The sequence below is a fragment of the Rhipicephalus microplus genome, chromosome 10, assembly GCF_043290135.1.
Source record: "Rhipicephalus microplus isolate Deutch F79 chromosome 10, USDA_Rmic, whole genome shotgun sequence".
In the NCBI taxonomy this organism is placed as follows: Eukaryota; Metazoa; Arthropoda; class Arachnida; order Ixodida; family Ixodidae; genus Rhipicephalus; species Rhipicephalus microplus.
In genome coordinates this window covers 11055745-11083569 of record NC_134709.1, presented here as the reverse complement: position 1 = coordinate 11083569, position 27825 = coordinate 11055745, and the positions used below count along the sequence as shown (strand labels likewise).

The 27825-nt window shown below is 42.8% G+C and overlaps 2 protein-coding genes across 2 annotated transcripts in view; one reads left to right on the top strand and one right to left on the bottom strand.

Annotated features, from left to right (window-relative positions):
• Nucleotides 1–241: 241 nt before the first annotated feature.
• asf1 (histone chaperone asf1) lies at nucleotides 242–3031 on the bottom strand. The gene is made up of 5 exons (XM_037432538.2): nucleotides 2905–3031; nucleotides 2529–2648; nucleotides 2204–2319; nucleotides 1572–1748; nucleotides 242–591 (listed from the first exon to the last, which is right to left on the bottom strand). The coding sequence occupies exons 2-5, from the start codon at nucleotides 2635–2637 to the stop codon at nucleotides 385–387; spliced, it is 609 nt and encodes a 202-aa protein (XP_037288435.1). The 5' UTR covers nucleotides 2638–2648; nucleotides 2905–3031; the 3' UTR covers nucleotides 242–384.
• A 154-nt stretch (nucleotides 3032–3185) lies between these two features.
• The window catches only part of SH3PX1 (sorting nexin 33-like protein SH3PX1), a 28403-nt gene continuing 3763 nt past the window's right edge, over nucleotides 3186–27825 (top strand). Inside the window, exons 1-15 of the mRNA XM_037432050.2 lie at nucleotides 3186–3400; nucleotides 4074–4157; nucleotides 5684–5758; nucleotides 7287–7466; nucleotides 8544–8677; nucleotides 10251–10341; nucleotides 12106–12231; nucleotides 13223–13337; nucleotides 18900–19030; nucleotides 20432–20535; nucleotides 20955–21058; nucleotides 21433–21510; nucleotides 22000–22076; nucleotides 23031–23120; nucleotides 25667–25873. Of these exons, the coding sequence (XP_037287947.2) occupies nucleotides 3377–3400; nucleotides 4074–4157; nucleotides 5684–5758; nucleotides 7287–7466; nucleotides 8544–8677; nucleotides 10251–10341; nucleotides 12106–12231; nucleotides 13223–13337; nucleotides 18900–19030; nucleotides 20432–20535; nucleotides 20955–21058; nucleotides 21433–21510; nucleotides 22000–22076; nucleotides 23031–23120; nucleotides 25667–25873 (1620 nt within the window). The 5' untranslated portion in view covers nucleotides 3186–3376. The remainder of the gene's footprint in view (nucleotides 3401–4073; nucleotides 4158–5683; nucleotides 5759–7286; nucleotides 7467–8543; nucleotides 8678–10250; nucleotides 10342–12105; nucleotides 12232–13222; nucleotides 13338–18899; nucleotides 19031–20431; nucleotides 20536–20954; nucleotides 21059–21432; nucleotides 21511–21999; nucleotides 22077–23030; nucleotides 23121–25666; nucleotides 25874–27825) is intronic.

Here is a 27825-nt window from a genome sequence, read left to right as displayed (position 1 = left end):
GCTGCTTTTCTCTCCCTCAGCATACAACTTTTGTTCAAATAGGGTTAACACACTCAATTTAGGCTAACCATAGCTCCCCAAACGTCACCCGAAATTTGGAAACTACATATTGTAGTAAAAAGAAATTACATTGTTGAAACAGGCACATCCGCTTGTATATGTTACTTCTTGCCCTGCATGTCTGATAGGTTTGGGTGTACTGCAATGTATGAAAATGAAAACCAGGACATTGTGCAGCAGCTGGCAGTATGAAATAAACTTTTATGAATGAAAAGTAAATACAGTTACATTAAAACGACACACTCTCACGCCTGAAAGCCACACAGTCCATGGCAGGCACAGTGATGATGTTGGGTAAACTCATTCGGCACAGCAGAGACACAATCATACAACTTCCATGCTTTGGTTACTGTCGTTGAGCACAGGGGCCTTGAGAAGAGGGCCTATGCTATCTTCAGACGCTGTGGTTGGCATCTGGTTGAAGTCCACATTGGAAGAGCAGGGAGGGATGTTCTCAACGCCAGGGTTGTCGTCCCAGTCGATCTTGAACCGGGTCACACGTGGGTTGGTCGCCAAAATGTTCCGCTGCAGCTGCAGCACAAAAACAGCAGTGCAACACTGTACCACGCTCGCAGCGCATGTGCTTCTGAATACTAACAAAAGAATGAGTTTCTTTTTCGAGGAAGTGTTAGACATGAACTGAATAAACAAGTAGGCCAGGGAAAGCACACAAGATGTTGCATTCAACTGTAGTAAACTAGCTGAGAATTATGTTGAAATGAACTGAAGAGGATGAAAAGTTACCCATTCTGTCGCTAGGATCTGCACCCACAAACTTTGAATTGCCATGTCGAATACTCTACCAACTGAGGTACGCGAGAAGCCACGTCTCTGTCCACTTCGTTGAGCATTTCTGTGCATGTAATCTCTGCGAGTTTTCCCTAGCCCGATTGTTCCATTGATATGGTCCTGAATATTGATGGTGCGTCAAAAGGAATCGCTGGAATCTTGCCAAAAATAACACCACATACTTTTAACGAAGAACTGCCACAGCAGTTCTTTGAAGAAACGAAGATTTGTGATGAATACCGAGTAGACAAAAGTTAACAGTGAGCGTGGCATCTACGTGTTTGTTCTGCCCACAGGAGAACTTTTGCTCTCACCCATGTAAGACTGTATGCTATTGCTTTTTTAACATTTTTTTTTATTTGTACCAATCAAGTGGAAAGGGGTAGCCGTCGCCAAGTAACGGTGACAAAAACTCCTTCGTTTTTCTATTTCAATAAAAAAAAATGAAGGAAAAAAGAGTAAACTTAAAGGCCCGTTTTTCTTTGTTAGAAAACAATATTGATGAGAACTGACTTAATTGTGCCAAGTATAGGGGATATTACTAGAAGTAATGGCTGCCATCGTAGTCTTCTTCAGTTCCACTAAAGCGATAGCAAGCACTGCAACAAGTCCCAAATGTGTAGCATCGTGCACATAGAGCATTTTCAGAAAGACGAGCTTCTCTGTGGACATAACACAAAAGCACGAGCGACACAAGCACACCGGCTAGCTGTGCAGCTTACCTTGTCGAACTGAGGGGTTGACGGTGGGTTCTCCTTGAGCTCGGGATCTGTGTACTCATTGTTGACGTAGTAGCCAACGCGGATGAACTCCCTGTTTCGATAAGAGCATGTGAGCAGCACGACCGTGACGCCAACAGCATCTTGCACCGGGATCTTGTTCGGATCTGGTGGATCGGCCTGCAAGGTATGGTGCCATCAATTATGCCATGAAATAACCTAATGTGACAGTGCCTAGCTAAAAGTTTCAGGGACGGCTCTATGGGCGTAATCCCCCCAGGGCTGTGTTTATTAGGCGTGGCCCCTCAAAAATGCACGGCTGAGGCTGTAACATTAGTGACAGCATTTCTCTGTGGCTAGGCAAGAAAAAAAGGGGGGGGGGGGAGGGGGCAACCAGTGTTAGTGCCATAGCATTTACTTGTCAACAGCTACAAGTGTATTTTTCAGAAGAGTTAACTGCCTTTCAAGGTAACTTTGTGTTATATAGATCGCCATAGAGAAACGGTAGGTTAACGGTAGACTAACTCTAGCGCATTCTCTTGGGAGGCGTAAAACACTTCAGAGCCAATCGAACGCGGCTACTAACATACCAACAGCAAGAAGAAAGAAAACTGCTCGGACGAGCACAAACTTGCCTGAAACACGAACATATGCCTGCCCTCTGGTACGGGCCCCACATAGACAGTGTCGAGTATCTGGTCGTAATCCTCGCTCTCAGCTGAGCCCACGTAGATGATTCTCCACTCCAGATCTGAAAGTAGGCGTTGCGACAAATATGTGAGACCACGCGCAAAAATAGGTACGCCATCAAAAGCTCGCGAAAGTTGTTCAACACACGAGACAGTACGCGCAGCCTGGATGAAACCTAAAGCGTCGGAAGCAAGTCTACAGACAGTGAATATTGCAAGCGAAACCAATCTCGGTGATGGTGCAGAATGTAGCTGGCATCCTCATGCTCACCTTCTTTGAGGTCTTCTATGCACTCGAATGTTATTTCAAACTGGAAAGGGTTGAAGAACAGGGACGGGTTGTCTAGCACCACAACGTTGCAAACGTGGACTTTTGCCATGGTGAAAGTACCTGCTCGGGCGAAACGGAAGAGCACACTTGAAGGAACGCAGCGAGAATATCGGTTTCAGACAGTTTACAAACTGCTGAGCAACCGTTCGTGCTGTTCAACGAGCAGGGGCTCTAGATTTCACTGCCAACAGCGCATTCGAACGCACTATCTCGGGTCTTGAGTCTCCTGGGGTATCTACGCAACTCCCCCTCTTGTGCGTTGGTACATGCCTACTACAAGGGTTGTACAGTGCGAAATGATGCTACTAATTCTTACGCGTCCGTAAATCAAGGCCTTTTTCGCAAGCTGTGTACGCCGCGTAGCACAACAACCCCTTGAAGACGATGCCCGAACATTTGGCGGGAACTAGACAGCACCACAGCACAAGGAAATTGCCAGTGCAGTTTCTTCAAGCATAAATATTTACACTTTGATAATAAACATTGTTTCATTTTATTATTTTTATTTACAGTTATATTTTATTGTTTATTATTTTTAAGTTTCTTTTATTAGGCGGACGTGTGCGGGGCAGTTGTGAGCGGCTGGTGACTGTTCGCAAAAGCTGCAGGGGGGTGGGTGTGAAGTTATGCGAAGTGCGAAAAAACGGTCTGTTATGAGCTAACCGAACCGTCGCAGTCGACAAGTCACAGCTGGTAATGGGCGAAACGTCATCCGAATGACATTGCTACTACCAAAAATCGACTGACACGCCTGGGAACCCTCCTCGCTAGCTGATTTGCCTCGTAACATGGACGGCAAGCAAGTGTGGCAGGTAAAGTACGCTTCTCTGTTTGTCAGTAACTTTGAGTGTCCTAGTAGACATTCAAGCGTTTATCTGCTGCGAACATCTTATACACGTATCATCCGCTGAACAGCGGCTACGGGCGTTACAACTGGCCGGTCCTACTTCCCGAGGCCGAAAGGGAGTGTCTATAAACAGTGACGTCCGAACGTCAATGCCCAAGGCGTCCTGTAATTGAGCGCACAAGCGCGGTGACGTAATGCATTGAGAGCCGCGTTTGTTGCGGGTTCAGCGACTTTGAATACATCTTGTAGTCATCGGGATGTTTAAGCTCAGTGGAATACTGTACTCGATGCTACAGTTGTCGTAGCCCCGAGTAAAAAGAAACCGTCGAGGCACCTTCTGCAAAAGTTTCGCGTCAAAGTTTCATTTGCTGACGCTGCCGACACGCGTATCACGTGTTTGATTACACGAGCGAGCAGTACATGCTGCCGCTGATTGGAAAGCAGTCACAGTGAAATCAGTGCTTACTGAAACCAATGCTACTGACAATAATTGTCCACCTGTTGCTTTAGTTTCTCCGTGATTTAGTTTATCCGCTCTTCTAGTTTCTCCGATTAATGAAGCTGAGCTTGCCGCCATAGCACAGTTCACGCATGTACTTGCTATACCCGACATCTTAATCCTATATTTTTCTTCACAGGCCAAAGCGCTGTATGACTTTGAAGCGCAGGCACCTGGTGAAATTAGTATTTGGGCAGATGAAACAGTCACCGTCATTAACAAGGTGAGTCGGGCTTTGCTGTCAGTATGTTGATGCTAGCATTTGTTTGGGACTGGTACTGTTCTTCTCTTTGTGTTGTGAAGACGGTATGGTTTAGCATCACATTTGCACAAAAGCCGTGCCGACTATGTCAGTGTAATGTGGGCGATAGCATGGTTACTAAGCAGTGTGAATGCATTGCTGTAATATAGTAAGCTTTCAGAAATAGTATGATGGAGCAGTGATTCTCTATAGTTGTATTATTGGATGGTAATCGTAACATTTCAATTTTGTTGGTGGCTTTCACATGACGTTACTAAGGTAGCTTCTAAACATACTGGAACTACGATCTGGTAGCTATCATAGTCAACACAGCTTATTTACTGCTGTGGGAAGTTTGTTTCAGTGATAGGATAAAGACGGAACATATGCACAATGCACTTACAACATTCACGTAACAGGGAAGAAAACACCGCATAATTCTAACAGGACACAAGATGAAGAAGGGACGATGAGAGCCCTGTGCCTTTTTTTGTTTGTTTTGTGTCCTGTCACCCTTTTGCCTTGTTTTTTAGTTGTTAAAAGCATGAACCAACTAGACCAAGCCTCAGCCCTAATAAACATTCACGTGTCGTTGCAAACACGGCTTCCTGCGATTCTGGTACTACAACATGGCAGCGTCAATGTGATCAAGGCTAGCCATCTGTGCTTTATCTTACGGTAGTACACCTACACACTTCTAAATGCTTTAGAGAGTACTTCATTATTGAGCAAGAAATGTGCCCTCTCGCTCAACAGGAACTCGCAACTGTAGTTCTTCAGTGTCTTACATAGTGCGAACACCAACGCTTTCAAATCCCCAGATCAGAAATTCACAAAAAGTGTAATGTACAGTTCCCATAATGTGACAGTCAAAAGTGAAGATGCTGAAGTAGAAGTAGAAACAAGTTATAAACATGACATAAATCGAGAGTTTAAAAAGCTCGCCTTTGTAAGAAATCAACAATTACCCAGAAGATGCCTGAAATAATTAAAAGTGGCTGCCAGTGTGTGCCTTGTGAAGTTGTTGGCATGCCTTGCCATGCAAAAAGCTGGTTTCTGCACTGACCCATCCTGATCTTTGCCTTTCCATTCAGGCTAGTTCGGATGCTCTCCCCTTGTGTACAGTGTCTAATCTTCACTTGTTTGCCCTGTTTTTACCGCTCACTTCTGCAAACAGACAAGTACTGTTGACTGGGCGAGTTGTTGCATGATAAAATGATATTGCTTTAGCGCACAGCTCAGTTTGAGCGGGAAGAAAAGATGCTATGCATTAAAGAAAGGTAAAAAAAACAGATGCGCTCACTCTGTCGTCTGTTTTTTTTCCCCTTTTCTACTGCATAGCATCTTTTCGTCACACTCAAACTGAGCTGCGCTAAGGCAATATTATTCTGTAAACCTCTCTTGGCTTTTTGCCCTATGTTGGCAAGCCAAGTGGACTGCTTTTTACTATTTGTTCTCAAAGATTAAGAGCAGCAGTTAGGCCGCAAACTCTTTTCTTTGTTTTTCAGAATGTTGGTGAAGGCTGGTGCGAGGGTGTTAACAGCAGAGGCGAAACTGGGTTGTTTCCCGAGGACTACGTGGAGGCAAGTGTAACCTTGAAATAAATGTGACAAGGTAGTTCGTCACCTTGGTAGTGGAAGTTTCCGCTATATTTCGGGTTACCCTAAGCAAATAGCTTCCCCCCAATTGCAGTGTCCCTTAATACTGAACATATTTCAATTCTTAATTGAATGATCTTTCCTTTGAGACACTTGACCTTGCCGTACTTTGTCTTGATCGCTAGTTTAGTTGGGTTGTGTGTGTGCACTGATATTTGCATTGTTATTCTTTTTCTTATTTTATGCTGTTTACATGCAGTATCAATACCGATTTAAGCATTTTTATGCCTGTTCTAGACATGTTGACCAATCGGATGTACCTTAGTAGAGGAAATGTTCTCTCACAGTGACTGCAGTGCACAGCCATGCAATTGCTGTGCTGATTTAGCTGGGGCAAGTGGGCAGTGGCATCCTGCCAGTAGGCCGGAACGTGAGCGCTACTTACATGGCACATTTAAGGTCATGCATCTGAGTGTACACTAGTATCAACATGATAGTTTAACAGAATCGTGTAATCAGATATGCTGATTTCACCGACAAGAATGCCAAACTGCACCATGTTGCCCTGAATTACCTGGATCATCATCCTCATCCATGAAGGCTCATTCATACCAGCCCAGCAACTAGTACTGGTTGCATGACTCTTTATGACTGGAGACTGAAAGGCATGTAAACGCGACTGATGTTCGTACCTGCAAGTGCTCTATACTTGCTGCGACGCTGAAGACACATTCGTTGCTATGTGAAATAAGCTAGTGTCCTGTTCGTGTGCATCTGGTTGGCCTAGGCATTTCGTACTGCAGTTGCACAACTGAAAAATTAAGCTGCAAACAACTGAGCCAAAGCAGTGGCTTTGCGACCGAAGCGGTAATTTGTGACTAACTTGGTCGCTCGACCAGTTCTAGTTGCAGATGGGAACGAGGCTTGACACTTGTTTGCACTACCTGAGGCACTTGAGTACACTGCTGCAGTTCAGACGGTTCTGAAACCTGCCACGAACCAAGCGATGCCGTGTCTTGTTTGGAAACAAGATAGTGACATATCTAGCCAATATTTCATTGTTCTCCTGTGCTGGTTCCTAATAATTTTACTGCAGGAACAAATGGCTGAGTGCAAATACAGTCACAAATTACCGAAGCGGTAATTTGTGACTAACTTGGTCGCTCGACCAGTTCTAGTTGCAGATGGGAACGAGGCTTGACACTTATTTGCACTACCTGAGGCACTTGAGTACACTGCTGCAGTTCAGACGGTTCTGAAACCTGCCACAAACCAAGCGATGCCGTGTCTTGTTTGGAAACAGGATAGTGACATATCTGGCCAATATTTCATTGTTCTCCTGTGCTGGTTCCTAATAATTTTACTGCAGGAACAAATGGCTGAGTGCAAATACAATCAAAAGGCATGTAGACGTAGAATCTGTAGTTCTGTATGTCTCATGGCTGTGTACCATTTCTTCAGTTGCTACTACCAAAGTAATCTTGGTTGATTATTGCATCTCGGTGGACCTCAGATCCTCCCAGCCGGCCCTCCTCCTCCATCAGTGCCACCACCACCTCTGCCGCCCAAGTACGAGACAGGCCAGTCAGCTGTGTCCACCACTGCGACCACGACGCCATCGTCTGTGCAGTATGATAATGGCGATGACTGGGATGATGACTGGGACGACGATGACTCAAATCAGGGAGCACAGGTATTGTATTCTTATCGATCATCAAGCAGGGACCTTTGTTTATGACTATAGTAACTTAGCGGAATAGTAGTTTCCACGGGCGCTTTGTTCTTTGCCCCGTTGGTAATCCACATGCAGTGACTTCGAGTGTTTTTACTGATGTAAAATTTTTAATTGTTTTGAAGGCTGACAACATCACAACTAGCCGCTCTGACATTTGAAGTCACCAGAAATGACACTGTAGCATGACATGTCAGTGTTGTCAGTTGGTGAGCCATGGGAGTATAGATATTACTGTAAAAATACCGTAATTACTCGCGTATTGAGCGCACTTTTTTTCTAGAAAAATTGGAGCAAAGTTGGGGGGTGCGTTTTTTACACGGGGAAAATTCTATAAAAACTTTTTTTGGGATGAGCGAGAAATGCGGTAATGCAAAAAAAGTTCTGTTCCTTAGCCTTTCAGAGTTGACATACGCGTACACTGCTTTGAAACAGCTTCTTTGTTGCACTTACCTCATCTTCGATGGTTGATGACGCTATCTTCTGCAAGGTGCCGCATGCCATATTCTTTCTGTGCTCGACGCATCTCCAGTCAGTTTTATTATCTATGCGCCCACAGCACGGTTTATGAAAGGTGCGAGAGACCAAGCCGATGTGGCCAATGGGGTTTGGCGTATCAAATAATGGAAAAGATCCAATGGACAGGTAGATGCCACGTGTCAGTACTGTAGCAGATGTATGTAGGCGGTTCGTTTAATATTTAATACATGGGAGGGGAAAAAAAACAAATTTTCACCACTGAAGTTGGGGTGCGTTTATTATCAGAGCGCATTCATCATGCGATTAAATATGGTAAAATATTTTATGAACTGAGCTTTTGTATACTGAGCTTCAACTTTGAGCAGGGCCGTCTCCGTATACAGGAGATTTGTATGGAAGAGTAAACTGTCCTTCGAAAATTCGTGTCGTACCCCTTCGAGCTCGAGGACATAGCTTGAATTCGTGAAGGAGGAACAAAATGTGAAATGACCCATGGCATATAAAGTCCCTGAGTGTTAGTATTTATGCATTGGGTGCTATTTTACTGCTGTGTTTCAGGACATGCATCAGCCTCCGCAGCTGTCTGGGCCGTGCAATTATGGCTTGTTCCCACCCAACCGCTCGTCTATACAAGAGGCTGGCAGCAAAGGAGACGCCACATCCAAGGGTGGAACAGTAAAACGTTTTAATCGGTCAGTGTGCCTTTTTAGATCCTGGATTGAAAATTTTTTAGAGGAATTGTGTTATAGTTTTCTCCTGTTGCTTCTGCATTTTCAGTTTGATTCCAGTGGCATAACCAGGGGGAGGGGTTAGGGCAGGCCAACTTTCTTCCCACCTCTCGAATTTTTTTCAATTTTGCATGTGTGTGTAAAAGAACTCCCATACAAACGCATGCACAAGCATACATAATGAATGGCTGAACCCCTCCTCCAAAAAAAATTCCTGGCTGCGATACTTTGACAATTATTAGTGGTACGGCCTCAATGAACACGTTTTTACATTAAATTTTTTGTCGTGGCAGTATCCAGCTGCGAATTATGTGCCCTAACATAGTGTTCCACACTCATCGCCATGGCTACTAGCGGCACTGGCTAACACTCACAGGTTTAAATACATTCAGACCCACTTATCACAGTACTAAAGTGTCGCGAAAATTTCGTTGTCAAGACCGGTAATTGCAATAAATGAGGTGCACAAAAAAATCGTCAGAATAGGGGAATGGCAGATGGTTGCCGGAAAACTAATATCGGATGAGGTGTGCCAACAGACATCACTGGTAAGGATGACAAACCTGCTGATATTCCGGACATGTTTGGAAATTTGGATGCTTTGACTAGAGCGCCACAAAGAGCCAGTGTATGACGTCTGAAGTTTTGGACACAGAAACTTTTTGCAAGTCTACATTTTGCTCAAATTGCATGCCTCGAAATATATTAACTGAAGTTACTGCAGCGCTTGGGGCATAACGTACTTCAAGTCAACTTTCCACAGTACCACAACACCATGTGGTGAAGCATACCGAGAATCCAAAGGGGTGCAGGGGGATGTTTGGGTTGTGAACGGGGGTAAAGTAGTTCCAATTTCTCGTTATTCTATCTTCACAGATTTTGCATTCCAGTACATTTCGGCAGACTCCGGGCAGCCAGAATTCATCGTTATAGCCAATAGTGCAGCATGCGGGCATTGCTGTAGGTGAATTATTTCACTACAGAAAACATGCAAGAGTTGATAGTGAGGCAGCTTTTTATTGTTACAACAGTGTTACCCCCAGTGATACAGTGTTAAAACTGGTATTGTACATGGGTTTGATTGTAGATGTCGCATAAAGTGGATGGGGTGTGACCACCACTGTAGCTCAGTTGGTAGAGCATTGGACGCATTATTCGAAGGTCACAGGTTTGGTACTCGCTAACAACTAGTTATCTTTACGCCCACTTTGCTTTCTTCACAGTTGCATCATAATTGCATCTCCTATACTTTCCTTGGCCTTCTTGTCTATTAGTTCCACTCGATAAGCATCCACAACAAACATCAATACCAGCTGTACTCCTAAGCCGTGGAGCTAAGGTCGGATATGTAGTTTTTTTCTCAATTACTACCCTACTCTGGGAATGGTCGTTTGGCCAACAGGCTGTCAATTATGCTCACTGCCTGGCTTCTGCTCTCTATTCTGAATATTTATGCCTTGCTGTTTTGTTGTGTGGCAGATGAACCAAGGAGGTCTAGTTATCTGTCATCCTGAGTTGATATTTACGCTTATTGCAGGTTTTCAAATTTTGTTAAATCCGGTGGGGAATCGTGGCTTCTAGGACTGATCAAGCCTGTTGTGCCAAGTGACGAGCAAATCCACATTGTGGCAAGTACTTGTTGTTCTCTGAGACGGAAGTGAAAGATGGAACAGAATTTATTTTTTCATTATTTTAGGTGCCAATGCTTTTATATTGTTATGATATTTTGCTTTTGTGCAGGTCTAGTAATTTAGTTTGGTTACTTGTTTAGTACATGATGCAACATCTCTGATTGTGACGATGTCTTATGTAAACACTGGCATTGCAAACTGTGCTTTTCTATTCCTCCTTTGGTTGCCCGTTACGATAGCTCAGTGCACGTCGGTTGAATGCAAAACCATTTTGTGCATCAAGTGGAGTGTGCTAATGGAAGTAATGTATGAGGTCAAAATTAATCTTCCTCCCCACCCCACTGTGGCCTTTCCCATAACAGACATGCAAAAGGCTACAAACACCTAACCCACAATAATTTAGTCTGGCATGACATGTTAGTCTCTGGTTTCGTCTACAAATGTGATCTAACATGACAGCGTGTTTTGCGAATGAAATGTAACTTGTCAGCTGCTGTCGCACTCGTTGCACCACAACAGGCACATCATATCTTTTTTCTTGAGGGAGAGGGCTTGTGGGTAATTAAAGTTATTAAATGTTTGTATTTGTTTTCCTGCTGGATTAAAGTTATTAAATGTTTGTATTTGTTTTCCTGCTGGTACACTGGCTTGTCAGATTGTGTTATTTGTGTGTTCACTGTGATGTGTGATAAAAGGGAGAAAACTTGAGATCACAGGTGCTCTCTTCCAAAAGTTTCAATTTATGGTGATTATGCGAAGTTAAACTCCACATATCAATCATCAAGCACAAGTTTCGATTTCGGTGATATTGTTCTGACAAAAATACCTTTGTCTGCATAGATAGTGCTGACAATCAACTGTAGAAGAACATCATTAAATGAGCATGGGCGTAGCAAATACTTAGATTTAGCAAATTAAATAGGAAGTATGGTTGGGTACAGCTCATTTCAGTAACTGTAAGAAACGAAACTTTCGAACGAAGAAACCAAAAATGCTAGAATCGCCGTGATATTGGCTGTGATAAAGAAATACATGAATTGCTTGAGTTTCAACAATCAAAAGGGTATAAAAAGCAAAAGAAACGTTGAATGACCTAAATAGTCTTTTCTACCACACTTCTCTCTTCATTGTTTGAAGAATTTGTGGGAATTTCAGTAATTCACCTAGTTATGAGACTTGCAGTACATAATTCAGGCAGGAATGCCTGAGGCCCGTGTGCCTAGATTTAGGTGCACATTAAAGAACACCAGCTGGTCGAAATCTTCGGAGCCTCTCATAATCGTATGGTGGTTTTAGAATGTTCAACCCCAACAATTGTTATATTTGTTAGAGCCGATTCTCTACTGTTCCAACCAACATCAGATACAACAAACTAATTTATGGTCCCAGTGCTCTTTTATAACCAGGTTCACCTGCACTACGCCCCGCCGCGGTGGTCTAGTGTCTAAGGTACTCGGCTGCTAACCCGGAGGTCACGGTATCGAATCCCGGCTGTGGCGGCTGCATTTCTGATGGAGGCGGAAATGTTGTAGGCCCGTGTGCTCGGATTCGGGTGCACGTTAAAGAACCCCAAGTGGTCGAAATTTTCAAAGCCCTCCACTACGGTGTCACTCATAATCAAATAGTGGTTTTGGGACGTTAAACCCCAAATATCATCATCACCTGCACCACATTCAATGCCCCATCCAGCTATCATGAAAAAGCTGTGCAAGTCAGTGTATGCTATATGTGACAGACCCCGTGGCTTTCCTCCTTCAATAGGAGTGTGACGGAACGATCAGCTGGGCCTGCACCATGGACCCGTATTACTGCGAAGTGTCCTCTCCGAAGAAAGAGAGCAAGTTCAAGGGGTTCAAGAATTACATCGCCTACCAGCTGAAGCCAACGGTGAGCCTGTTCACCCCTCGCTGCATGGGCAAACGCATCTCAGAGCAAGATATGCTGCGGAAAAGTTACGCCGAGCTTGGGGCACGGGCTGTTGTGCTTTTGACATCAAGCATTAATAAGGCAGAACTTTTTATCTTGGAAATTAGATATACAGTAGTCTCTCATTAAACGGAAGCCGAAAGGACCTGGAAAACGTTTTATTTAACAGAAGTTCCATTTACTGAGAAATGAACAGGTCTGCAGTATACAGGGATAAAACTAATCATATCAGAAGCAGTTGTTCCATTTCAGCACAAGTTGTGTTTAGCAGATATCACCTTACTGAGAGTCTACTTCAAAAACAAATGAACGTACACCTTTCTTCCGAAAGGTTTGGCAGAAAAGGCTCTATCACGTTGCACAGTCGTGTTTGGAAGAAGTCCAGTGGTTTTTTTTTTTTTTTTTTTTCACTATTGAGCAGGAAAAAGAACAGATCTTATGGTTGGTTTTGCTGCCACTGAAAATGTATGAACTTTTCAGGCTCCAGGAAAACTTTCTTTACGACCGACTCTCCCAGGGTGTCCTGCTTGGCTTAAGTGCTGCGGTTTTGAACAGTGTGGCAAATTGCATGGGAACTTGTTCTAAGATTTCCACTGCCAGAAAATGAAGGGGTGAACTGTTGACTCTCACTGGCACGTTTTTAAAGCAGCGGCTACTCTGTTCATATGGAGATAGTAGCAACGAATTTCTTTGTGGAAATCGTTCATGAGCCCTTCTAGCGATCGTTGATTCAGTTGTTCTCAGACATAAAGCAAGTGTTACTTGATAAAGAAAAAAAAATTGCGTGGCTTATCATCAAAGGGACTGTAATTGAATTAACTTAACCCACTTGCAGCAAACACAATGAATAATCCTGTGGAAGTGGAAAGTTCATGTTGAATCTGGGTGATGCTTACCTGTGATGTTGCTGCAGCTGTGTTTTAATGGGCGGCCCATTTTGTCATGTGAGCAGTTCAACGACGTGCCGGTCAGCCGCCGCTACAAGCACTTTGACTGGCTTCATGAGCGGTTGCAGGAGAAGTTCTCCCTTATTCCAGTGCCCCCACTGCCGGATAAGCAGATTTCAGGTTAGCCACTCATGAGACCTGATGTATTTATTTATTTTTATAAACAATGCTGTCAACTTTCTTGCTAAGTCTGTTGCAAAGAGAAAAATGAATATGTATTAATCTGTATTATTCATGAATGCTAAATACACCAACATCAAAATAATGTAATAAGTACTAAAGGTTTGTGAATATTTGAGCCTTCGAATGTAATAGTGTTTGCTATTCTGTTTGATTCAAACTGTAATTTTGCCATTCGAGGTATTTGAACCTCCAGAGAATAGATATAATAACTGAAAACAAATATAGTGACGATCAATCAGCGTGCTTGGTCTTGCAATTTGAATTTTAGGTGTGCGAAACTGGTGTGCCAGTTTCACTAGAGCTCCGTGCTCCAATGTGCTCAATGCTCCGATGAGCCAGCGAGAGATGCTTTTCATTGCTTGCGACGAAGCACATTGTAGCTTCTTCGCTTTTTCATGTCCACTGGCACGATGTTTTTGCCGGTGAAGTTGAATTTTTCTCGTACATTGTGGCCAAGGTGCCTCACATTTCAAGATACGTCATGCTTGACTGCAAGTACAAGAAGTCGTCCCACGATAGTCTTGGTCAAAACATACGAAGTGATGATAAGGGGAACCTCTAACTGCAAGTCGGAGAGGTGCATCTGTGATGTTCGAGACTGGCGCAGCACACTAGCGTTATCTGAGGATTGAGCTTCTGCTTGCAGCTGCCAAGCTGAAGCGTAATTATTTCCTAAATGATCGTCGACCCATGAACATAGAACAAGTGTGAACGCATCGCTAAGTAGAGTGAATTACGACAGCAACGCGCGAGCAGTACACCACGCTTTCTAGAAGCAAAGATTGGACCAATGGCAAGCTGTGCTTTAGCAGCTTGATGGATGCAGCCAATTGAAAGCCTCGAAATTAACGGCAAACATTTGTTTTTTGCTCGCTTGTTTTTGAGCGAAGGGCCTGGTTAAAGCTGGAAATTTGAATACAGGGAAATGTTCTTTCTGACTAGCACACAATTGCAGTGCCTGGTTCGAGCTGTAATTGAAAAAATAGCTGTTCTTTTGCGATTTCCACGATAATTTTTGCAGCGCCCGCAAGTGCAAGAACTTTTTTACTGCACTTTTAGGTAGCTTTCTGTGAACATATTTTGGAATCTGACAGAACAGCTTCATAAACTGAAAATGTGATTTTGACGAAATATTTATTCTTTGTGCACTCACCTGGCGTCCACAAAAGCAGTGTGCAGAAAACAGGTGTTCTCTCCCACCGGCACTGACGCCAGCAGCAATGTGTAAGGTGTTGTCGACACCACTTTTGTTGTTATGCCAAATCATGTGTAAATAAACGCAATTGGGTCTTCGCATTTCGTCAATTCTCAGTGTCAGAATGATTCTCTGTTAGATTACATAATTATGATTGATTCTAGAATTTCTTTTGTTGGCCCCTGGTATTTGTTTTTTGAATATTTATGTGTGCTTATAGTCTTTCAAATAAGTTTTCATTGACTTTTTTTCTCTACATGTTTCTAGCAGATCCAGCTCAGTGAAACAGACTGTATCTGACTGAATCGCTCCTCTATCTACATGGAGAACTTATGAAGCGCATTGCATCCTTATGGATTCTTTCCACATTTTTAAGATATCCACATTTAAATCATTTAAGAGCAGTTTTCTTTTTTTTTTTTTAGTATGGTACTTTTGTACAGTAATTGCTTGATTACTTTCGAAGGATCGCACCAACTTACTTGGCAGCCCAAAACTTTTTGGAGGAAAAAATATTTGAGGACAAAAATCAATGCAAGTTTCTAACCAACATATTCAAAGGAACAATTTATATTTAAACTCATCAATTCCAGCTAGTAAAACTTTAGGTCATGGGTTCTATACCTGGCCACGGCAGCACCATTTTGATGTGGGTGTCATGAAAAAACACCCACATTTCTGGGTGCATATTAGAGGACCACAGATCGCCGAATTAATACAGAACCTTCCACTAAGGCATGCCGTGTAATCAAATTGTGGTTTTGGACGTAAAGTACCTCAGCTTAAATAAAATTTCTCAGAAATTTCTTGCAGTTGTTGAGTTTTAAAGGGACGGAAATTTCCAGTGATGTAGGTATCATGAAAGACAACTTTATTTAGTTATTTATATTATTTATTTAAATACCTTAAGAGCCCAGAGGGCATTACATAAGGGGGGATACATACAAGAGGTTACTATAGCATCAGTAAAACAACATGTCAGGGAGTAATACTAGTAATCAAACTGACCGATAGCCCAAGCAACATTACTAATAACACAATAAGCAAAAAACACAGTAAGCAGCTCACCATAACAGGAAACATATTTCAAGAAATAGCAATAAACATTCTCTAAGCATGCGTTACACATTAAATGTCAATGGTGGTTACAAATTATTGTCAACTTCTAAGTAAGTTAGTGCTGCAGACTGGAAAAGGGAGGGTTCTGTAATAGCGACGATGTTTGAGGGCAGCGCGTTCCACTCGTTAATGGATAACAGCAGAGGTGAAAATTGGTATTTCTTAGTGCGTGAATATATTGGATTGACCTTATGTGCATGACCAACGCGATCAGAAACGTAGGGAGCCGGGTGAATGAATGATCGGGAAAATGACGAGTCACTATGATATAAGCTATGGAAAAAAACATAGGCGGGACAACTTTCTGCGCGTGGCAAGCAATGGAAGGTTCAGAGAACGCTTAAGACATGTTACGCTTTGGTGGCGAGAATGACAGGAGGTGATAAACCGAGCTGCTTTATTTTGTACCGATTCTAGCATATCAGATAACATTGCCGTGTGTGGATGCCAGATGGTTGACGCATACTCTAGTGAAGGCCTGATCAGAGCTTGAAATGCGTGAAGTTTAGTTTTCAAGTTTGCGCATCTGAGGCGGCGTTTCAAAAGACCGAGTTTTTTTGATGATTTGCTGGTGATGTATTCAATGCGACTGTTCCAGGTTAGGTCGGAACTAAAGAAAATGCCGAGGTATTTTGTGGATGAAACGGTCTCAATTATGGTGCTATTGACTATGTATCTGACGGATGATGAGGGGTTAGCTACGGAAGTAAATCTAATATGTTTGGTTTTTTCAGCGTTGATGTGCATCTGCCACAAGTTGCACCACTCTGAGTTTTAACAAATCTGACTGTAGGATGCTACTGTCATTCGGTTCGGTAATCTCCTTATATATAACGCAATCATCTGCGAATAGGCGTAGAGAAGAAACAATATTAGATCCAATGTCATTGATGTAGACCAAAAATAATAATGGTCCGAGCACGGAGCCCTGGGGGACACCGGATTTTACCATGCACTTTCTGGAAATTATGTGGTTAAGTTTGACCGATTGCGACCGGTTACAGAGGAACTCTTGAATCCATTGGATTGTTTTCTGATCAAGCTGGGGGTTACGGACTTTAGTTATTAATCGGTTATGTTGGACGCGATCAAAAGCCTTTGAAAGGTCTATAAAAATAGCATCTGTAGGAGCAGAGCTGTGCATGGATTTGTGCAAGTCTGTCAACAATTTGAATAGTTGGGTGTTGCAAGAGCGTTTTTGCCGAAAGCCGTGTTGGTTTGGGATGAGGATGTTGTTTCTGTTCAAGTGAGATATAATTTTCGAGTAAATGATATGTTCTAATAGCTTGCAAGATATACAGGTTAGAGAGATTGGACAGTAGTTGTTCGGACTTGACTTTTGGCCGGATTTGTATATGGGTTTAACAAAGGCATATTTCCAGTCTTCCGGTACACAGTCCGTGTCAAGCGACTGCTGAAAGATCAGCGACAATAAATACGCTGATCTGTGGCAGGTTAATTTTAGGAGTTTGGCACTAATTCCGTCGGGCCCCGGGCTAGTCTTGCGGGGAAGGCGTTGTACAGCTTGTGCAACACTATTTTCAGTTATTGTAATTGAAGAAAAAGGGTCGTGAATGGTAGGTTTTAACAGTGCCAGTGAGTCTAGTGGAAGTTCTTCCGTGAACACAGATGCAAAAAATTCGTTGAAGCATTCAGCACTTTCCTCTGGCGACAACACCTTGCCTTGATCACTCAGTAGAGTTGGCTCAGAAGGGTAGGCTGTAGGGTTCACCACGCGCCAGAATTTCTGGGGGTCAGTTTTCAAAAGGTTAGGTAAGGTGCAGTTAAAATATTTTTCCTTGGCCTCTTTTATTGAGGCCTCAGCTTGTTTTGAAAGATTTTTATAATTAAGCCAATCTTCCGAAGTATTAGTTCGTGTAGCCCTTTTAAAAGCTCGTTTCTTCCTATTTAGGCATCTTTTTACATCGTGTGTGAACCACGGGTCATTTGTTTTGGAGCTGATTGTTAGTTTCGGGACGCAGCATTCTTCTATTTTTTTTAGTGTGTCACGGAATTGAAGCCAATTTTCGTTTGCAGCGCGATGTTCAAAACTTGACTCAAATATTGGTATAAAATCATCTAACACACGGTTCATCTTATCGATGTCAGCACGTGCGTAATTCAATAACTGCTTAGTTACCTTTGATTTGTCGGCGCGTGGTAGATATAGTGAACAATGGACAACTCTGTGGTCGCTAATTTCTTCAAGCATGTGGGTAAGAGCTTCCTGGGAATTATTAGTGAAAAGTAAATTTAAAATGTTATCGCCACGTGTAGGTTCTGTTACTAACTGGGTCATGAGGTGGACGTGTGTCAAATGTAGAAAACGCAAGCATTCGTGACGGTGGGAGCTGTTACTGCTGACAGAAGATGCCCAATCTATGCCTGGGTAGTTAGTCTAAAGTTAAAACTTAATCCATTAATGTACGAACGAACCAAGTGTCAGGAGCGTTTGCAGTGAAAGCATTAGATTTTAATCACTTGCATGGCATGCGTGAAGGAAGGAATGAATTCTTTGTGAAAAAGACACCTTTTGCTTTTGTGGCTCTTCATGCACTAATAACTCTAGTTTTGATACTCTGCAGTTAAATGGGATGGACATGTATGCAATAATGGTCATACCGCTGACATTCAGTACATTGATGCAGTTTGATGTACTTCTATCTGGTCATGCTTGCCCACAATTAGTGATTGGCATGTTACTACAGCTGAACTCCTTTATAAGAGACATGCTCTGGGGAGCAATTCTTGTCTTCTGTGTGAGATGTCTTTCATAAGCAGGGTACCACGTGTGCATCTTCTCATCAGTCACCACATTCGAACCCCTTTGTAAGAGACACTGATGCAACAGACAAATGGGTATAAGGGACACCAGTGTACCTACAGTAAAATGTAGGTTGATGAGAAAATACATACCAGGTACCCTGCTTATAAGAGGGATCTCATATAAAAGACAAGAATTGCTGCCCAGAGCATGCTTCTTATAGAGGGGTTCAACTGTATGTTTCAATGTAGGCACACTGAGGTCTCTTATACCCATTTGTGTATTTCATCAGTGTCTCTTATAAAGTTGTTGGACTGTAACCATTTGCGATGTGGGGAAAGTGTGTGATCAACCCCCTCCTCGAAAATTTACAATTTTGCATGTGTATACGTACATACGTGTGTTCTTAATGGCTGTGCAGGCCGCTACCAGGATGACTTCATTGAGCACCGGATGGCGAAGCTGCAGTTGTGGGTCAATAGAATATGTCAGCACCCTGTCATGTCACAGAGCTCGGTCTGGATGCACTTCCTCACGTGCAACGACGAAAAGGTGGGTGCTCACTTCGCGCACTGCTTGTTATTTCTGTTTTTAAAGAATATATATACATATATTCGAAATTATTCAACCGAAATCGCCATTTGCTTCGAACCTAAATTTCACTTTTCGCACAAGCACATTATAGGCATCTAGTAAACACTGTGCAATTGGCTGCTAATCTTATCCAGTTCTGCAACTGCAACTGCTGCTTACTGATAGTGTAGTACTGCATTCAGTGATTGAGTAACTTTCGGTGCCATCTATTGGAGAAGTTGGTAAAACATTTAAGAAAATTATAACTGCACTAAAAACGAGACACGAGAACGAAGTGGACAGGACGATCAGTTACAATTTTCCTAGGTGCCATCTATGGCATATGGCATTCGAGGCTCTTGCTGTTTCAAAGCTTATAACAATTGCTCAGAATTTGGTGATTGGGATAGATTATTACATGGAAAATGTCTGTTGAAATTACTTTTTTTTTATTGTTTTTGGATTTATCAATCTTCTTTTCAATATCTTGTGTTCCAAGTTGGGAATGCAACCCTTCCAAAGATCTCTGCAGTGGTTGGCAGGCCATTGTGCTGTATAACACAACATTAAAAGGTCAAATATGAAAGCTAATTTTGTGCTTGACATGTTTGTTGGTCATGGTGTCATCTTAAGTTTTTAATAGAAGCAATGTATGCACGGAGTGGGAAGCTGTTTGCTTTGAAAAAATGAACCCCATATCTGCATGTTACACTGCAAATGTCGTCAAAAGACGATATTACATCTGGAGAGAGCGAACAAAACGTTTATTTGATGTTCTCTGCAAGAAAATCGGTGAATGGTATTCTGGAGGTGTTGCGTTAGAGTGCCTTGAGTGTGCAGCAGAGGCGAACGAGCTCAAGTCACGTCACACGTGAGACATGAGCGCTATCTGGCAGTTACCTTGGAAAATGAAGCACGCGCGCCCTGTGCGCCCTTCTCGGAGGTGATAAGGTGTAGAATGCAAGGCAACTGGTAGGTGTCACCACCATGTCGTCTTAGCAAAGTGTTGGAAACACTTGCCTTTTCGTGCAAGCGTTGCATGTTCAGTGCAGGGTGATGAACGCTACGGTCCTTAGAATTACTTATTTATGCCTTTTCTAGTAAAAATACACATACATAATATTGACGTGTTGTTATGGTGCCTCAGATATGCACAATAATTGCTTTTTAATTGACAATCACACAAGTATGAACGTTGAACCTTGAGCAATATTGGTAGGCGCTGCGAATGAGGTAGGCCGTTTAGGGTATTGTTTGGCCACCTTAGTGCTATTCAGGGTACCGTTAAGGGCAGACAAACAGACAAATGTACAGACAGACTGAAATTTTTTCGTTGAAGGTCCCCAAGAAAGACTATTGTCTTTAATATCTTTAAAACAGAGATGGAAGATGGGCAAGCGGAAAGCCGAAAAGGACGAACTCATGGGAACGAACCTGTTCGCAGCCTTCCAGGTGCCGCAAAGCAGCCTCGACCCACTTGCTGTGTGAGTGCTGCTTGGTGTTTCACTTTGACAAAGGCCGATGTCTGTTGTTACTAGTGGTTTGTGAGTACTCTAAATCTTAAGATATTGAATCAAATAGCATTCTAGTGTATAGTGTTAAGTGTATACTAATTGTCGAATAGTGTTCTAATGTAACTGTATACTAATGGTCGCTGTCTTGAGTGTTTGTATTTATTTAAAATTACATTGTGAACTCTGAGAGATGATTTAGACTCCAACCAAAAGTTTTGAAGAAACCAGACGTTTCGGAACCAAGTCGGTTCCGAAACGTCCGGTTTCTTCAAAACTTTTGGTTGGAGTCTGAATCATCTCCCAGTTTCATACCAAATCAGACAGACTTCTGTCGAATGTTTACTTTCATTGTGAACTCTATATTCTGTCTTTCTTTTCCTCTTAACAAGTGAAACAAAGGCGGACACCTTTGGCAAACTCACACAGAAGATGGATGACGGCGTGAACCACTTGTACAAAACCTCTCAGGACCAGATCAAAAAGTGCTCAAAACGTGAGTACCTTGCAACTCAGCTATTGTGAGTACACAACTGTTAGCTTGGTCAATTTTCACCTCTGCTCACTCTTCAATCCACGCTGCATGTTTTTCGTATATTAACCGTTCACCTATTGTTTGAAATTTAACTGTTACTGTATCTGCCAATGTCGTTTAAGAAGTAAGGTGCCGTGCTGCATATTGATCGGGTAGAAACGCGAGAACACATCACTAATTTTGAGGTGCACGTCGATAAACATCAGGTGGTCAGAACTAAACAGAATCCCGCCCCCGGGGCACTTTGGTGTGCCTCACAATCATACCAGGTCTTTTTGCACGTAAAATCCCAGTAATTGTTGTTAACCATCATTTCCCTTGTTCTTGTATTTTAGACTACAAGTACGAATGTGAGAAAATTGCCAGTTCCCTCAAGGAATTAGCAAGCGCATTCGACCTGGAGAAATCACTGCGTAAGTTCACTTGGCTTTCCTGCTGTCAAATCTGATACACTCAATCCTCGATATAACGAAATCCTGATATAATGGATTATTGGTTATAACAAAGTTTTGGTTATAACGAAAGTAAATGAAGAAAAGTCTTGAAATTGATGTAGTGTTAGGTGTTACGTTTTGCAACAGATGTGCCGAAAGGACCAGACAAGTTCCGGGTGAACGATGTTTTATTGACCCTTGCTTGTGGGTTCGTGGCTCGGGCAAGTAGAGGTGCGCTAGCAAGCGGCACTCTGCTTTTAACACCTAGTGACGCATGCGCACTTCGCAGAGTGCTCTTATCAATGGAGCGCAAGCCTACACAACATTGGGAATATGCCTTTATAAAGAATTTTAGCATATAACAAACTTATTTTCATCTAAGATGCAACACTTTGTTATAATGAGGTATGAGTGTATTACAAAGTGTGCAGCACCGAGATCCTGACCAGTTCATGTTTACTCGCACAGCTGCAGCTCAGCTGACGGAGGCCCTAAAGCACACAGAGGAAACATACAAGCATATTGGGATCATGTACGAGACCAAGGTACTGGGTTTCACATATTATGCGACAATTTTCTCTTTCTCTCTCCTTTTTTTTTTTCGTTCTTCGCTGATGGGAATGAAAGACTTGTACATGCTTTTTAGTGTCCCACGCGTATGGTATGCTGCTACACATGTTGAGCATTCTCCTTTTCTTGACATGCTCATTGACTAGTGACAGTTGCCAGGTCATGCTTTCAATTTGAGGCCTTGCAGATTTACATCTTTCAAAAGAGTGGCTACTTAGGCTGGTTGGTACTGCATTATTGAAAGACATATACTTTCTTAGTGCGCAGGGAACATTTCAGAAGGAAGACAAATAGGATAGAGCACTCTATCCTGTCTTCCTTCTGAAACGTTCTTTGCGCACAGAAAGTATATTTCTTTCAAAAGGATTTACATCTGTGGAGTTAGTAAGTACTATTACTATGGAAAACAAAACATGAACAGTGGGACATATATCCATTTTAGGCCATTTTGCTTTTTATTTTTCGTGGTTATAGCCTTAATAGTAAGGAAAAGCTACCACAGTCATCCATGATACGATCAAGAACTACTTAGCATCTCTTTTATGTCTGCCAAGGTCACAGCACAATGAAAACAGCGTGCCGCACTCACTGTTTGCAATTCTTTCGGTGCCTCATGTCCAAAAGCTGTGTTGTATCTGTGTTTCTATGTGCCTTAAAGAGTGCTGTGTTATCAAATTAAACCCTGAACTCTTCATCACAGCACATTTTGGAGATTGTGTTAGTACTTTGATGTGTAAATTGGTTGGTGCAATCATAATGACAAACATTGCTTGTATGTTTCCTGTTAGTTCGGCACAGTAACAAGTACCAGCTCCCTCTCAATTTTTACTGTTTTCCAACACTTTGGCTGCATAGCGTCATCCTAGCATTGATTATGTTGTCTGTCTTTGTAGCAGACCAGTAATGTGCAGTTGTGTTTCGTTGTGCAGCTCCAGCGCTACTGGGAGTCCCTTGGTGATGTCCTGTTTATGTACAAGGGTGTCCTCGCTGTATGGCCAGACATTGTCAGCTTCCACAAGGTTTGTATCCTGGCAGTGTACAATAAGCTTGCTGTACCAATAGACACATCTCTTGAACACCCAAGTGTAGAACAAATACAGTGGAACATTGTTGATAGGTTTTTGTCTTGTAGAATTTCGCAGAGCCACTATTCGATGTTGAAAACAGGAAATGACAGAATATACTTATAAACTTTTAATGACTGCTATGTTCCCTGAAAGTGATTTTTTTTGGAAGTACAGTGCAGTCCACTTATAACGATATCGAGAAAACCTAAAAATATGATCGCTATAACCGGTGATCGTTATATCTGGACTGCCGCCAAAAAATCGTCGCCGGACGTACCTTTTGTAGCTCCAGGCTTCATTTCGCTATTTTCACCAATTAATAAATATTGTAGATAGTAGGATGTCAAAAACAAGACTTTATTTCTTACTCCGAAGAACGCATCACGGGTTCGCTGAGGAAGAGAGACTGACCGACGGCGGGGTGGGAGCAGTGGGAGGAAGAAAGCACAGCCAGAGGTACACAGCCGGAATGCCAACGAGGCCCCGCCCCGATGCCGCCGCGCCGCTTTGCTTTTCGCTTTTTTTATTTTCTCTCTCTTTCCCGCGTTCGTTCGGCTATCTACGAGTAGCTTGCCGTTGCAGAAGGCGGGGAGCCGCGGAGCGCGGCACTTTGCTTTTCGCATTTTTTTTTTGTTTTAATTCTCTCAGCCTCTCCGCGGTCGACGCGCGGTGAGGCGCAAAACATGACACAGCTGGCGCCATCTGTAGCGCGTTGCGCCAACTCGCGATGCTCTCCTCGGCTTTTTGAACGGCCGGGACGCGCTGCCGGCGCTGTGCTGCAGTGGCGGCAGGTACTCGCCTACGCTAACTTTTCGTATTGTCTCGGCATAGTTCGCTTCAGAGGAACTCATCAATCTAAATGTTACGATTATTCTGAATGAAACATGCCGTCCACGGCAAACTTTTCATCGTTGTATCCGATATGCGGTGGATAACATATCGTTATATATGGTTTTTTTCCCCATAGCCCCAATGCATAAAATGAGACTGTTAAGTCGACCCATCGTTATAACCGATATATCGTTATATGTGGTATCGTTATAAGTGGACTGCACTGTAAGACTCTGTTTGCCTAAACTGAAATTACATATTTAGGTGCACTACACCTCGTTTTGGTTAGTGTCTGTATCCGAGGATGTTTATTACCACTTGAACTGCTGCTAACACAGCCTTATCTTGCATGATAGGGTAAAAGCTCGCTAATTCGAACTCCCAATAATTCGAACGCATCAGTATTCACAACGGTTAATTCGAACTGGGAGCCCCTGGTTTTCATCACTCCTCGCAGAAATGTGCTCAGAGTGATCACAATGTGTTGCAAAACCAAACCATACCAAATTTACTGAATTCAACAAAACAGCAACAATTTTACCAAAGGCAGCAGACAGCAACAATTACAAACTAAAAGCATCCTCTGGGGCTAAAAGCTGCAGTCAGCTTTTAGCCCCAGAAGACATTACACCACGTTAAATCATGTCATTATATCACGTAATAAATATGGAATAAAAGTCAAAACATAGTTTAACAACCATGCCAAACAGTTGTGAGCAGCATGAATGTGGACGCCATCGATCAAAATTTAAAATTCGCGCCTTATGTGGCAGAGCGCCATCTGTCGAGCGCAAAAGAAACAGTCAGCTTATAGCGCCACACAACCACAACAGTGCGAAAACATAGTGAAATACAAAGCACAACCGCGCTGATGGAACGATGTACACCCGCAATGTGCGTACACCGGCATCCGATGCTGCGTTTTTGTTGACGATGAGCCGGTATGCTAGCGACATATGCGATTTTAAATTTAAAGTTATTCTAGCATGAGCTGGTGCATGGGAACGCAGTGGATGGACGGCGTTTTCAGCTTCGATTTGTGCGCGTTGGCCTGTACAAGTGCTATCCGCACAGCCACGCCACATGTGCTGGGGCACCTGTGTATCGGCGACGATCTTTCTCTTTCCGCTTGCGTGCGACAGGTGTCTCGGAACGTGCGGCACGGCTGTGCGGATAGCGCATGTACATCTTCAGGCTACAAAAGAAGGTACGTTGCGCATTTTGCGTGCCGGAACAAGGACAGTTTTCCTTTGTGGAGAGGGGAGTTCTCGAATATAAGCTTTGTAGTCCTGCCACTAAATTGAAATCCAGCAGCGGTTGGACAGCGAGTTTTTTAATGCCGTCTTGCAAAATTTTTGCTGTTATAACTTCCTTTAATTTTTTTTCTTCCATGTAATGAACTCCCCCCTAATTGGTGTTAATTTTTCTAAAAAAAGTGGGTTCGTTATACAAGTAAATAAGGTAGTTATGAAGCTGACTGGGGTGTGTGCTCAGATTTGGGTGCACGTTAAAGAACCCCAGGTGGTCTAAATTTCCGGAGCCCTCCACTACGGCGTCTCTCATAATCATATAGTGGTTTTGGGACGTTAAACCCCACATATCAATCAATCAAGCTGACTGGGGTGCCCAGCGATGGACTGACCAATGGCTGACGCTTGCACGTGCAGTCGTTCCTGAGCAAGCACAAGGAGTATCAAAAGATGCGCGATGAGGTGAAGCTGTCGCAGGAGGACCTCGAAGGGATCCGGCAGCGCATGGATGTCGTCTCGTATGCCATGCTAGCTGAAGTGAGCCACTTCCAGAAGCAGAAAGTGCACGACTTCAATGCTGCCATGCACGACTTCCTGGGTGGTCAGATCAGCTTCTATGAAGAGGTATGTACTGCCAGCCCAAAACCGGCTTTGCTGTGGTTTTTTCCCACCTATTTTTGTTACTGGCCATACTGCATGCATTCACCAGACCACAAGTGAGGTTCTTCCACTGTCAACGAAGTGAAAAAAAAAAAAACTGCGAAACACTGTTTTTTGCTTAGTTGATCATGTACCAACCTGCCCAATTAGGCATTTTAGTGCACTTCATTCCTTCACTGTGTCGAGTACCAGAGTTGAGTTGTGAACTTGACAAGTTCTTGGTGAGGCAAGGTATTTTCTGTTCGGTGCGCTTTCTGCAATTAAGCTAGTTTGCAGCATTGCAAACCAGTAGAGCCTCAACGCTAGAGTGACAGTTACTATATGGAAATCAGCCGGCTATGGAGTATCGAGCGCCATGAATTTTTACAATGTGACGTTGTGATGCAGTGCTGCTAGGGAAAAAAAGAGTAATACTAGCTATTTTTTCTACAATGGTACTGCTGTAGCACATCAGCTCTTTACATATGTTGTGCTGTGTTATCTAAGCTCTGTCAGTTCGTGTGAACTTTTGCTCTCACGAAAAATCGATACTAGTAAAACATGCTAAAACAGTTGCTAGCCATTGTGAGGTATTATTTTGTTAGTCAAGCAGTCAAGCATTTTGATTGGGCAAGTTCAGTAATAATGTGTAAGTGCCAATTTTTTGTACTATCTTAGTCTTTATATATTAATATTGCAGGCAGCTGTTCAAAATAAAATCCTTCACAGAAAGAAGAATGTAGATAAAATTATTGTGGTAAATAAATTACTGGAAGTGCACCCAGAGAACTTTCTGTCATCTTATCTTAAAGAACAGCACGGGCCATTTTGTTTACCTTGATGTTACTTTTGTTGTTGTCTTGTGCTATTGGCCTTAAGCATAGTCTAATACAATAGTACCTAAAGAGGAATCTGGCGCTTCGATCGTGTATCCCCATAAAAATTATGGAAAGTATAGACTTCGAATTGGATAGTGTTAGCTAGCGAACTGCCTACAGATCTTTTTCTACAGTTTCAGTTTCGTTCTTCACGCAGCGCGAGTAGTGGGGTTTCCGTGAAAAACGCTGCGGCAGTACCTTTGTTCGAAGAGGCTAAAGACTTGATTTGCTGCGACGAAGCTTTACGAATTAGATTCGACAGTTTAAACGAAGCGTCGTCCACTCTTCGCAGCGCATAGATGTAGCATCTCATGCCAGTGCAGGATATTCTATCGAGTTACTGTTTTTTCCCGAGCATGTCTTGCCTAAACTCATTCGAAATGACTGCAAACTGAAGGTGAAACAAAGTAGATGCACCGTCACGGTCCTTTGACTTGACTTCACAACAAAACGAGAAGTACATTTGGAGCAGAGACCCGCATGACCACTTGGACAGACGTACCTGGCATTGCAGCAGACGAAACGTTGAGTGTTTGTCACTTAATACTATACTGTTACTTTCATAAATAGATATTGCATACTTTCTAGGACAAAACAAGCATGTTTGTTTTTAAGTGTTGTAAAAAATAATTCAGTATATCTTGATGCTGAATCTGGAACGCAATGGCTTAGCAATGCATACCCTGGTGGCTAAATTTGTCCAGGTTTCACTCTGCCTCAAGGTCACGGAAACATTTAGCAAAAAAATTTACATGCAAAATAATGAAGCAGTTTTCAATTGAATATAACTTCATATCACATTGTTTTACATTTGGCAAACAAACGTCGCGCATTTCAAGAACGTAATCCATTCAAAGCAGATTCGAAGCCTGTACTTCCCATCATTCTCGTGGGGGTTCATGCGCTGCTGAAAGAGCCCACGTAGACACTAGGTCCAGATTCCGCTCTAGGTATTATTGTATGAAACTCTATGGCTTTGAGGAAATAGTATGGCGCCACCTAAGTCATGACATCACTTCTAGAGTACCGGGATGTGTCATCTGCTGGAACTTTACATTT